The sequence below is a fragment of the Haliotis rufescens genome, unplaced genomic scaffold (genome assembly GCF_023055435.1).
Source record: "Haliotis rufescens isolate VD_foot unplaced genomic scaffold, xgHalRufe1.0.p SCAF_7, whole genome shotgun sequence".
NCBI lineage: Eukaryota > Metazoa > Mollusca > Gastropoda > Lepetellida > Haliotidae > Haliotis > Haliotis rufescens.
This window is the reverse complement of record NW_025964361.1, coordinates 3109304-3123330: the sequence shown is the minus strand read 5'-3', so window position 1 is coordinate 3123330 and position 14027 is coordinate 3109304. Positions and strand designations below refer to the sequence as shown.

The following is a 14027-nucleotide window of genomic DNA, read 5'->3' as shown; positions in this document are numbered from 1 at the left end:
TAGCGATATAATACCCAGGACTATTGAGGATGGCTGTGCGTAATGGTACTCCACCAGATCGTTCATCGGCGGATGAGGAGCCTTGTGGTTAAAGCGTTGAAATTCATTTATTTTACTTTTTTCAGGGGAACGTGAAAGTAGTTCGTGTTCAGTTCGTTGTGGACGTGCGGAATGATACTATGTTCGCGTCACAGAACACAGAGGAACTAGGTTGCGGAAGGGCATTTAGCCATGCCTCTGGTAAGAGTGAGTGAGTGAGTGAGTTGGGTTTAACGCCGCTTTTAACAGTTTTCCAGTTATATCGCGGCGTATCAGCTTAATGTGGGAGGAAAGCCCTAAGTGATGCAGGTCTCAGACGTTTACCACTTCGGTGAAACCCACGAGCACCGGTATGGTGCAGACAAACCTAGAAACATAATCGGGGCGAACCGGGATTCGAACCCACAATCATAGGTGTTGTGATACCTCGGATCTTCGAAATCAAAATGAAAGAGGTATGATTTGGAAGATAACCCGCGTATCCATATCAGATATCGATGTGCCATGATACCCGGAATGGGTGAGTGAGTTGTGTTAAACTTTGCTTCTCACTGTGCAATGTTCTAGGGATTTAGTTAAGAATTGTAAGTATCTGCTCGTACAACATTGCTGCTGTATATTCGTCAGATATGCTTGGACTACTGGCTAAACAGCGGAAACTGAAGGGTCAGAGTGACATCAATCTACCCGAGGTAAGATGTCAGGCAGTGAGAGTGTGTGAGTGTTGTTTTACTTCACAATATTTGATATTACGTGGTGGCACGTGGTCATGTGTACAGCGCATAGTTAAGCCACGTTGGTGGCGGTGAGTAGTTGGATGGGTGACGGCTTGACTCTGAGAGTTTCTTCAGCTTTGGTCCTGCCCCACACATGTAGCACATGTGGTGTCTCATTAGGCAAGTGGCTTTGTTCGAAATATGACTCTGTTCGTGCAGTTGTGAATGGGTACCAGGTAGGATGACGGTTAACCTTCTACCGCCTCACAGGCAGATTGAGTTGCATGCACCCCAGGGAGCTGAGAATGGAATCGAGTGCACACTGATCCAGTGGCCGGGGTAATAGTGTATAGGCTAGTAGCGCTTTAAGCATGTCCCTTTGTGGTGCGGAAATATAGCGCAATATAAATGGTGAGTGAGTGGGTGAGTTGGGTTTGAGGTCGCTTTTAACAGTATTTCAGTTACGTATATCATGGCGTGTCAGCTTAATGTGGGTGGAAAGCCCGAAGTGATATATTTCTATATAACAATAACAACAACAACAACAACAATAATAATAATAATAATAATAATAATAATAATGTTGCTATTGTTGTTGTGATTATTGTTGTTGTTGTGCCCTTGTGTCTAAGCTATAACTTCCATTTGGAGCATGTATACACGCACTCAGGTAGGTAAATAGTCAGTAATGTGAAATGAACTTTTCACTTTGAAATCTTAAATTACACTTCTCAAATAGGACACATTTATTGGAGATTTGCGAGTGAGAGGGTGACTGGGGATAGTTTTAAGCCGCTACGAATACCATTTTGATTATGTCTCGAACACGGTTATGAGAGTGGGTATGGTTTTACGCCGCTTTTAGCAATATTCCAGCAATATCACGGCGGGGAACATGAGACATGGGTTTCACACATTGTACCCATGTGGGGCACGGTCATGGTACTGACAGACCAAGTATCCTAAAGCTGGATCTGGAATTTGAACCCACAACCAACTGATCCTGGCTTGGCTAAGGGATGCAACTCTGCGCTGTGAATTGCGTCGCCTTAGACTTGTAGGCTGTCGTGCCCCATGCCTTGTGACACACAGAACAGTTAGAGAACAGTTACGTGCGCTTCTCGTGACGCAGCAGTCCCCAGCAGGAATACACTAATGTTGAATAAAGTTTGAATACGTTTCAGAAGCTTGATTTGTTGTTACATTCACCCATCTATCTTTGTAGTTGATGAAGCGGCGGAAGTTGAATGGACGTCTATCAGCTGGGTCACTGACTGACAGATCGCACAACCGCAAGAAATCAAAATCAACCACTTTTATAGAGAAAGGTACAATTGCCTGTGTATTTTGTTTCGGTTCTTTGAGGCATGAATCGTAAAACCGATGTGCAGACTGAATGTTTGTTTGTTTGTTTGTTTTTAACGCCGCATTCCAGCCATATGACGGCGGTCTGTAAATAACCGAGTCTGGACTAGACAATCCAGTGATTGGCATCATGAGCATCGATCTACGCAGTTGAGATACGATGACATGCATCAACCAAGTCAGCGAGCCTGACCACCCGATCACCTTAGTCGCCTCTTACAACAAGAAGAGTCACCTTTTACGGCAAGCATCAGCCTGGTTCCCTGGGTATGCTGCGCGGGCGCTACACTGCGCCAGCGCAGCATACCCAGGGAACCAGGCTGGGCGAGCATGGGTTACCGAAGACCTATTCTACCCATCTTCCCGAGGCAAAGGAGTTAACTGACTATAAAAGTCCAGTTTCCACCCTTGCCGAACTAGGCTGGTATTATGGAGTTACGTTTTGTCTGGACTAACGAGTCTGTGCATAGTCCAATTAAAATCGCGCACCGAAATCAAAATCCGGTTCGTAAACTGTCGTGCGGATTTCGATCGATTGCAGGGTTTGCAAAGCATGTGCACCGCCAATTCGTTGTCAGCAGATATTTTCCAAATCTTTTCATGTTTTTAATCAAGGTGCTCACGTGATTTGATGCATTTCGCGATGTAAGACCCGTTTTATCACAATATAGATCTTGATTATCGACCAGATCGTCCTGAATGGGCGCCACCATTTTGAGAGTGAGTGAGTGAGTGAGTTGGGTTTAACGCCGCTTTTAACAATATTCCAGTTATATCGCGGCGTGTCAGCTTAATGTGGGAGGAAAGCCCGAAGTGATGCAGGTCTCAGACGTTTACCACTTCGGTGAAACCCACGAGCACGGGTATGGTGCTGATAAACCTAGAAACATAATCGGGGCGAACCGGGATTCGAACCCACAATAATAGGTTTCTGGCGTGCCCAAGGGACGCAACGATCGCAACGATCGAGCCCAGTAATTCCAGCCTAGTTCGGCAAGGGTGGAAACTGGACTTTTAAAGTCAGTTAACTCCCTTGCCTCAGGAAGATGATTCTACCCGGGTCGCTTCTTCACGGGTCGCAAACTGAATGAATCCGCGGAGAATGACAATAATACAATGACGATATAATACGCTAGATGATCCAAGTTAGTCTTATCTCAAACATATGTGCACTGATAATATTTTGTTGAGCACATTTTCTTGAGAAGTGATAACCATGATAGCTAACTTTATTACTCCAGAGGATCCTGCTGCTGAACCTGAACACGTGACAACCAGCCCCACCTCAGCCTGCCCCAACCCCGGCTCTACCACTCCCTCCACCACCCCAGGGGGACAACGGTCTCCGGGGTCCTCACCCACAGACTCACCAGAAAAGGTATTAAGCTTTCAAATACATGTAGGAATGTATTCAATCAATCAGTCAATAAAGTGTACATACAATAACCATTACTGACAATATTCCATTTTTCTGCTTGTTTATATTTTTCTTCATATTTTGCGAAATATGGATTGAAAAACAGTTACATAGAATAATCTTACACGTTGAGTAACTGTACTTTTTGTCCCAAAGAAGACTTTTACTATAATGTTATTGCATTTATGTCCAGATGCTTTTTTTCATTGCATATATGTATAGTAAATGACATATTCTACTGGCATAGGACCGCCTCCGTGGTCTAGAGGTAGAGCGTCCGCCCGGAGAGCGGAAGGTCCGGGGTTCGATCCCCGACCGCGTCATACCAAAAGACGTTAAAAGATGGTACTTGTTGTTACCCTGTCTGGCGCTCGGCATTAAGGGGCTAAAACAAGGACTGATCGGCTCGGAGTCAGTATACTGTGTCTGCAATAATCTTGGACGCGACGGTAAACCCTATTTCACCTCACCTCTACTGGAATAGAGGGCACTGGTGGTCCAGTCGCTACGCAGAGTTGCGTCCCTTGGACACGCCAGAAACCTATGATTGTGGGTTCGAATCCCCGTTCGCCCCAATTATGTTTCTAGGTTTGTCAGCACCATATCCGTGCTCGTGGGTTTCACCGAAGTGGTAAACGTCTGAGACCTCCCACATTAAGCTGACACGCCGTGATATAACTGGAATACTGTTAAAAGCGGCGTTAAACCAAACTCTACTTGATGACCATCTTGGAGTCATTAGACTTGGTGAAGAGTTTCCATGTTATACTGTGGCATGATATCTCAGTGAACTAGCACTATGAAACCGGCATTAGTCCGGAAGTACAAGCAGCTATACAAGCACGCACGCACGCACACACACACACACACACACACACACACACACACACACATATGGCTATATAAAAGCAATAATCATGGATGCGACGTTAAACCCGATTTCACCTCACCTCACCTCACATATATAAACTTACCCGTGAAGATCTAGGGTAGAATAGGTCTTCAGCAACCCATGTTTGCAGTAAGATGCGACTAACGGGTTCGGGTGGTCAGACTCGCTGACTTGGTTGATGCATGTCATCGTATCCTAATTGCGTGGGTCGATCTCATGACATCAATCACTGGATTGTCTTGTCCAGACTCGATTATTTACAGACCGCTGTCATATAGCTGGAATATTGGTGAGCGCGGCGTTAAACAACAAACATACATAAACTGCCAGCAGAAGAAAGTATTCACTCATGTTTGACGGAGGCTAAAAATGAAACAAACAAAAATGTTTTTTCGATGGTGATGTATTTGATTCATAAATATTGTATGGATCTTACGTTTACAGTGTTTGGACCAAAAAAATTCAGCCTAGTAACCTTCTGAAAAAGTTTCAAATTTTTTGCTCAAATCCAATGTTCAAGTGTACACTTTCTTTTGCCCGGCAATTTATGAATTCATGTTTTCTATCAACCCTATAATTCCCATATTACTCATCTACTCTTTCAGAAAAGCAAAGACCATTTCCAGCTTCCTCCAATAGTTGTAACCCACCCCACCCCTAAACAGCCGGGGACAAATCCCCGGGGTAGTGCCACCTTGGCTAAGTCCACTCCGAGGGGGGCAGATCACATGACCCCTCACGGTACGTTCCTCACCCGTGAGAAGACGGAGTTTGATGCTGGCCTCTCCCCTGGAAGAAAGAAAGACCTGATCCAGAGGAGGGCGTATCTTCAGCTGGACACCCTCAGCCCGGGGGACGTGTTTGTAAGTGGGAATATGTGGGAGCGGGGAGCTAACATCATGTTTGCCGTTGTATAACATTATTGCTAAATTTGTTTTTGGAGTTTATTCGTCCTTTTATAAAAAAAAGTCAAGATCGTCCGTTTTTATTCCTTTCACAAAGAGCCTTTGTGTCGAAGAGCAATGTTTAGTAAATTAATTATTGTTAATTATTTCAGTTTTAATCAATGTTGTTGGAGTTTTTTCTTTGTATTTCTTCACCAATATTGTAGACAGTGTTTGGCTTATTTATCGCATATGAACAACCAGCCATAACAAAAGACCGTTTATTTTTCAAAAAGCATTTTTTTCAAATATCGGTACAAATTGAAACATGTGAGTTTTGTTAACATAACAATGTGTTTTAACCTAACCAATTATAAAGCATGGTTTGGATGTGTCTATGTATTTCAAACACACGTCACTTTTCTATAAGTCTTCATTTGCAAAAATGATGCATATTTATTACCGAAACAATACAAAAACCGCATACAAATATACCCTTTCGAATAGTTCGACCTGAATTTAGTTCACCAACTCAGATTCAACACCCCCCTAAAGTCTGTTGACGTACACTTAAGGTAATCCCCGCTTATCTCTTTAGTGATGTGTGTTATTACCTATATTTTATTTGCAGTTTGTTTATTTGCTTGTTGTTGTTCCTAACGTGTTGTGACGTTTATACCTAACTATAGGGTCTGGACGATATCGCTGTAAAGTTCAGATATCAACCCAAGGATGATGAGGTTTGTATGACGTCATCAAGCTATGACGTCATATGGTTATTGGGTACGCCGTGTATCCTTTGGTGACGCTTAGGCAGATATTGTGAATGCATGTTGTTTTTTTAATTTCTTCTGAAATCCAAACCCAGCAAGGGTTGTATACGTAGTTCAACAAACTTATAAACATGAAAAAACACACGACCATTCGATGAAAGGTCAACTTTGATAATTAAACAAGCACAATTATTGGAACTTCCTTTCCAAAATATCACATTCACATATTAAGGCGTCTCTTAAGAATGTACGGCATATGATTAGCATGCTAGTATAGAGCATGACCTGTCTAAATGCTACTATTACAACTCTCTCTCTCTCTCTCTCTCTCTCTCTCTCTCTCTCTCTCTCTCTGTCTCCCCCCCCCCTCTCTCTTTGGCTCTCTGTGTGTCTCTCTCTCGTTCTCGCCTCTCCTTAGAGATACGGGTGGTCCAAAGCATGGTCCAAAGCGCCACAATTAACTGTGAGGAGTTGTCTCCCTTATCCGTGCCCGGCTACGCTACTGGTTGGTTCGAATCCCAGATAAGCCCTGGGTATGATCTATGGTCTATCACCACAGTGCTCTGCAGTTTCACGGAACGAGTAAGCGGGCTGTCATGACATGGTTATTTGTCTCATGGATTCCATGTAAGTGTAAAATACTTTCGACTTGCTTCAGTTCGGCAGGGATATAATTTATGGGTACATCACCACCATACCATCGATCATGGTCTTCACTAAAGGGGTTCGTCATTTCGGACTGTTCTCCTGATGTAAATGTACATCTTCCCGAGGCAAGGGCGTTTAAAAGTCCAGTTTCCATCCTTGCCGAAATAGGCTGGAATTACTGGGCTCGATCGTTGCGCAACCAGTGGCTATTACCAATTATGTCCCTTCTAAGCCTCTCCTATGGACCAATCAGGTTCCACCTCTCGTATCACTTGCGTTTGCTTCACACAAAATGGTGGCGCCCAGCCAGGACGATCTGATCGATAATCAAGATCTATATTGAGATTAAACGGGTCTTACATATCGAAATGCATCAAATCACGTGAGCACCTTGATTAAAAACATGAAAGGATTTGGAAAATATCTGCTGACAACGAATTGGCGATGCACATGCTTTGCAAATCCTGCAATCGATCGAAATCAGCCCGACAATTTACGGACCGGATTTTGATTTCGGTGCGCGATTTTGATTGGACTATGCATAGACTCTTTAGTCCAGACAAAACGTAACTCCATAATACAAACCTAGTTCGGCAAAGGTGGAAACTGGACTTTCATAGTCAGTTAACTCCTTTGCCTCGGGAAGATGGTAAATGTATAACTGAAGTACAGTTAAAAAAAATATCAACTCACTTGTCTCACCATATTGCCTGTGCTTACCTATACTCACTATTAACTGCGTGCTTGTTTAGCTACTAATTACATTCTAGTAAAAGTATATCATTTATATATGTATACAGTGTTCGAAATAAGCGCCTGCATGTAGATTTCGAGTCAGGCCGTAGTTTCAAAGTTGTATGGGTCCTTGTAGCCTGCAGTGAATTTACGTGTCAATTCATTTGTCACAGTAAGATGCAGGTATTTTTTAAAATTTCCTGAAGAGTTTCGTCAGGGCCTGCTGTTTCTAAAGTCTTGTTGTCCTGGTGGCAGCCTGGTATTTAGTTTTATTTCAAACACTGCATGTTTACCCTACTTATTGCGGTCTGTCACAACTAGCGTGTGCTGGTACAATTCCCGACTCTCTGGGACTATATCATGCATTATAAACCCATACTGCATAGACTATAGAATGTTAGATAAAGGGGGGCGGTCGGGTAGCCTAGTGGTTAAAGCGTTCGCTCGTCACGCTGAAGATCCGGGTTCGATTCCCGACATGGGTACAATGTGTGAAGCTCATTTCTGGAGTCCCCTGCCGTGATGTTGCTGGAATATTGATAAATGCGGCGTAAAATCATACTCACTCACTCACTGTTAGATAATGGACTGATGTCCATTTTCAGAACAGTGAAACCTCGTTAATCCGAATGGTAGCGTTCCTAAATAATCTTACGGAGTAACGCATCATGGTTACTAAGTAATGTCACAGACTCGCTGACTTGGTTGATGCATCGCATCGTATCCCAATTGCAAAAATCGTTGCTTATGATGTCAATCACTGGATTGTGTGGTCCCGACTCAGTTATTTACAGACCGCCGTCCTATAGCCGGAATATTGCTGAGTGCGGCTGAGTGCGGCGTTAAATAACAAGTCTTCATTTAATTGTTCCAAAAATAAATCGTCCGGAAAGTGGGGTGTCCAGACTACCGAGACTACTCTATATGACTAGACTATGACTAATTAATATTTAACATCGCCTCGAGTTTCGAACAGAAAACATGCTTTTATATCTGTTCATATTATATCAGGGTCGGTCGGGTTAAGCCTAGTGGTTAAAGTTAAAGCGTTCGCTCGTCACGCCGAAGACCCGGGTTCGATTCCCGACATGGGTACATTGTGTGAAGCCCGTTTCTGGTGTCCCCCGCCGTGATATTGCTGGAATATTGCTAAAAGCGGCGTAAAATCATACTCACTCACTCACTCATTATATATTATATCATATGTTCCATCGTCATTTCCGAAACACAAAAATAAACCGCTGCAGAATCTGAAAAAAGAAACAAGGCAACAGTTGTATGTTCTAAGTTTCGCATAACAACATTGTACAATATGCCCATGCTTAGTACAACGGTCGTCTTCGTGCCGTAGTGGGTAGAGCGTCTGCCCAGAGAGCGGAAGGTCAGTGGTTTAATCCCCCGGCCGCGTGATACTAAACACCTGAGAAGTGTTAAAAGATAGTACTTGTTGTTACCCTGCATGGCGCTCGGCATTAGGGGGATAAATGAAGGACTGGTCGGCTCGGAGTCTGAAAAATGTGGGGTGTACTATATGAGGTGAGGTGAGGTGAAATGGGGTTTAACGTCGCGTCGAAGATTATTGCACTTATATAGCGACGTGTAAGTACGTGTGTGTGTTTGTGTGGCTGCTTGTACTAGTCCGGACTGATGCCGATTTATAGTGCTAGCTCACTGAGATACCATGCCGCAGTTTAACAAGAATACCCCACTCAGACACAGTATACTGATTCCGAGCCGACCAGTCCTTGTTTTAGCCCCTTAATGCCGAGCGCCAGACAGGGTAACAACAAGTACCATCTTTTAACGTCTTTTGGTATGACGCGGCCGGGAGGTTGATCAGGGATCGAACCCCGGACCTTCCGCTCTCCGGGCGGACGCTCTACCACTAGACCACGGAGGCGGTCTGTGTAGTATATGCAACACTTGTAAATTAAATACGTGCTATGTACATCATTAGTGAATAATATGTGTTATAAGTATAACAGTTATATACTTAAATCCATTTAGTTTCTCGTATCATCACACATTTAAGTATCTGTGACATAGTTTTACATGCAAACCTGTTCCTCTCCTCCAGGGCCTAGAGAACCTTGACCCTCCCCCCTTGGCGTACATGGAGGGGCCTGCCATCAGTCTAGTAAGTCTTGTATTAAATAATAATAATAATAAAAATAATAAAATGACATTTTCGACTATTACTCTGTTTGCTTATAATTATTTATCATTTATTTTTTTATTATTATCATTATTGTTGTATTATTATCTGTAAATAATAATAATAATAATATGACATTTTAGACTAATCCTGTTTATTATTATTTATCATTTATTTATTATTATCAATATTGTTGTATTATTATCTTAAATAATAATAATATATTATATAAAATATATATAATAAAATATATAACAACAACAATTATTATCTTTCAATGTTACATATTTTAAAATATTGTTTGATCAAATAACGCCTGTTCTTTAAATATCGGGGGGACACTTAACAGGCGTTTATATAGCTTGTGTTGATCGCAGGTGAGCGACGGAGCGGAAGTGGTGAAGATCAGCAAGAGGTTCTTCCTTCAGTTCGCCCAGAACAACACCATGTTGAGAGTGGAGACTATGGTAAGTATAGTGCACCAGGAGTGAGTGAGTGAGAGAGTCACACCAATACGACCCGAATCCAAAAAGGAACTTTGTACCATGTGGGGAATCGAACCCTGGTCCTTGGCATGACCAGCGAACACTTTAACCGCTGGCCTACCACGCCGTCATTATGGCACCATGGCCCGACCCCTCAAAGGGATCTTAGCGTTACGACTGTCGTAAATATATGTCGTAAAATATTGGAGTTAACATGTCTTTGCGCTTATGTCGCTTTGTGGAACCGGGCCTTTGAGGGGTTGACCTCAGCGTTGTGTGCGCTATGTCCAAAGGGGTAAGTAATCCGCTCTGTACAAAGGGGTAAGTATTCCGCTCTGTACAAAGGGGTAAGTAATCCGCTCTGTCCAAAGGGGTAAGTATTCCGCTCTGTCCAAAGGGGTAAGTATTCCGCTCTGTCCAAAGGGGTAAGTATTCCGCTCTGTACAAAGGGGTAAGTATTCCGCTCTGTCCAAAGGGGTAAGTATTCCGCTCTGGACGGAAATTGACTTCAGTACAGGTGATAGACACGTTGGAAACCGTGAAACCTCGATCGTCCTGACGGTAAAATCAGGATGAATAAATTGCGTGATTGAGGAAGCAGTAATTAGATTTAAGGACGAATTAATACTCAATAATGTTCCTTTAATGATCTATAGACGTGCTCAACAGTAACCATCTGGAAAACGAGGTTTCACTGTATTGTCCAGATAACTGTTACATGTCATATTTCTGTATAGATAAACGTACCCGGTGAGGACGAAAAAATGTTCCTATAATTTCTTGTTTCGTAAATAGCTTGGATTTTTAATTAAGAATTGACTTTCACTTTGTGTAAGTTCATTGGAGTTTGAACCTTCATAGTGTGAGATACCCGTGCTCGTGGGTTTCACCGAAGTGGTAAACGTCTGAGACCTGCATCACTTCGGGCTTTCCTCCCACATTAAGCTGACACGCCATGATATAACTGGAATACTGTTAAAAGCGGCGTTAAAAAAAAAAAAACTCACTCACTCACTCACTCACTCATAGTGTGAGGGCCAAACTGTTTAAAGTTTACCATAAGCTATGTTTACGCCATTTCAAGAACACGGTCTCGTCAAAAACGTACGAACGTCAAATTGTGTCATTCCTATTCTTATGATGGTCAATTTGGCTGTCATGTGACCGACCTCTCGTCCAATGGAAAAGCCGTATGTCGTGTAAACTTCAAATTTAAAGATTATCATCATAACACCGAACACTTACATTTCAGCAACGCGAGTACATCACGACTGATGAGGCTAAGGACGTGTTGTACAACAAGGAGACTTGGAGCCAATACAAGAGCGTGTTGATGGAGAGGTTGGTCGGAAGTGTGACCTCGCGGACATAGTCAACACTTGGGTCGGGGTCACGGGGTCACGGGACACAGACAGGGACGAAGGCCGTCAGATTGGGTGGAAGATGTGACCGCCACTTAATAACTTAATACATCCTAACTTGAGATTGCCAAGGATGGTGTGAGAGGTTCCAAGGATTGCGACTTTATACCATTAGCTTCTGTTGCACGTTTGTCCAGGATGTTGTAAGAACTACAATGGATGGTGATTTTGTAACATACGCTTCTCTTGTGAGTTTTTCGAGGATGTTGTAAGGATTACAATGGATGGGAACTAAATAAGATAAGCTTCTGCTGCACGTTTGTCAAGGATGTTGTAAGAATTACAATGGATGGGAACTTAATAAGATAAGCGCCTGTTGCACGTTTGTCAATGATGGTGTGAGAATTGGCAAATTGAGAAAAGGATGGTGATTTTGTGACACACACTTCTGTTGTGAGTTTGTCAAGGATGACCTTATGACACACGCTTCTGTTGTGAGTTTGTCAAGGATGACCTTGTGACATACGCTTCTGTTGTGAGTTTGTCAAGGATGACCTTGTGACACACGCTTCTGTTGTGAGTTTTTCAAGGATGAACTCATGACATACGCTTCTGTTGTGAGTTTGTCAAGGATGAACTCATGACATACGCTTCTGTTGTGAGTTTGTCAAGGATGACCTTATGCCATACGCTTCTGTTGTGAGTTTGTCAAGGATGACCTTGTGACATACGCTTCTGTTGTGAGTTTGTCAAGGATGACCTTGTGACATACGCTTCTGTTGTGAGTTTGTCAAGGATGACCTTGTGACATACGCTTCTGTTGTGAGTTTGTTAAGGATGACCTTGTGACATACGCTTCTGTTGTGAGTTTGTCAAGGATGACCTCATGACATACGCTTCTGTTGTGAGTTTGTCAAGGATGACCTTGTGACATACGCTTCTGTTGTGAGTTTGTCAAGGATGACCTCATGACATACGCTTCTGTTGTGAGTTTGTCAAGGATGACCTTGTGACATACGCTTCTGTTGTGAGTTTGTCAAGGATGACCTTGTGACATACGCTTCTGTTGTGAGTTTTTCAAGGATGACCTTGTGACATACGCTTCTGTTGTGAGTTTGTCAAGGATGACCTCATGACACACGCTTCTGTTGTAAGTTTATCAGTTATATGAAATTTACTACGAACGGTTACTTTGTAACATACTTTCCCGCCTGGACAACTAAACAAAGTGCAATGCCCCGGATGCTTGCAGTATTCCATCTACTCCCGTACTGCAGGTGTATAGCAATGAACTCTCATCCATATTCTCGTGTGGTATTGGAATTTACGTGAATTCAAGAGAGATCTCAAGACCACGGAGAGGCCACTTCACACTGGTGTATGTTACCTGGCGCTCCTAGGTCTCAACAGCGTCTCTTGAACAATGCTAGTTCTTCACTTCCGGTCCGCCATTTTGGAAAGTGAGATGTGTTGGGAAGAGAAGATGGAAATATTCAGCAAAGGGACATCTTAAATGCAATGTTCGAAAAGGTTGTATTGATCAAATCTTGTATCGCATTTCTTTCGCAGCTACTGGTTGTCAGTATAAACCACGCTTACCTAGTTTCCAAAACTAAATTTGAACACTGCTTGCAACTTGAAACATTACAATACTAACTGTAAATTAGCTACAGAGGCTCCTGCATATGTCAAACAATGGATTAGGTCGACTCAACACTTTCAACTGCATTCTATACAGGCAAGATATAACATGGAGAAAGAATGGTCCCGTTTTCAATAGGATTTGATGGCCTTAAATAGAGACGTCCTGTCCTTGTGCACTTCAACATGACTGGACCTTCGTCGAATACATTCTGCTGCGTTGTACAGGCTTATCCAATCCGCTTATATTTAGTATTATTGGTGTGTTCCATACACTTAATCTGACCGAATGACCCAAGTTCGTCAAAATTATTCCACCGTCGGATTATATTTATTGATATTGATGTGTATCTGTGATACGTATTCAGTATCTGTGATAACGCCACCACGAGCTGTCATACCCATATCTGTGATAGCCTTGTTACGATCTGTCAGGACCGAGATATATTTTGTACATTGTGTAGATACTATTTTGAACTGTTTTTGACAAATGTGTCGTTTTTTATACTGAATTAAATCGCATTATGTCTTGACTTCCTCACTGATGATTGAACAGTTGGTTGAACTACTCTTTACTAAAACAACTTTACTACTTTACTAGTACAGTGCGGTAAATATTTTTGATAGATTATGTTCATTGGTTGGGCTGTCATGTAAATAACACATGACAGTGGGTGAGTGAGTAGGGTTTTGAAGCCGATTTTAGCTACAGGTTCGTAATAGCACTCCGAGAGACACCAGATTTAGGCTCCAGACATTGTATCCATGAGGAGAGTGATGTGAGATTGGGTTTAACGTCGCGTCCAAGATTATTGCACTAATATAGCGACGTGCATGCACGTGTGTGTGTGTGTGTGGCTGCTTGTACTAGACCGGACTGATGCCGATTTATAGTGCTAGCCCACTGAGATACCAT

At 42.7% G+C, this 14027-nt stretch overlaps 1 protein-coding gene across 11 annotated transcripts in view; it reads left to right on the top strand.

Moving 5' to 3' along the window:
• Positions 1-13644, top strand: part of LOC124139607 — a 61424-nt gene extending 47780 nt beyond the window's left edge. For 10 of the 11 annotated variants that reach the window (XM_048387774.1, XM_048387772.1, XM_048387775.1 and 7 more), the window contains 9 exons: positions 126-240; positions 667-731; positions 1981-2083; positions 3362-3498; positions 5035-5292; positions 6003-6053; positions 9547-9606; positions 10002-10091; positions 11362-13644. In XM_048387774.1, coding sequence (XP_048243731.1) covers positions 126-240; positions 667-731; positions 1981-2083; positions 3362-3498; positions 5035-5292; positions 6003-6053; positions 9547-9606; positions 10002-10091; positions 11362-11481 — 999 coding nt within the window. In that variant the 3' untranslated portion in view covers positions 11482-13644. The remainder of the gene's footprint in view (positions 1-125; positions 241-666; positions 732-1980; positions 2084-3361; positions 3499-5034; positions 5293-6002; positions 6054-9546; positions 9607-10001; positions 10092-11361) is intronic. The other variant, XM_048387771.1, reaches the window with a different exon arrangement.
• The last annotated feature ends 383 nt before the right edge of the window (positions 13645-14027 follow it).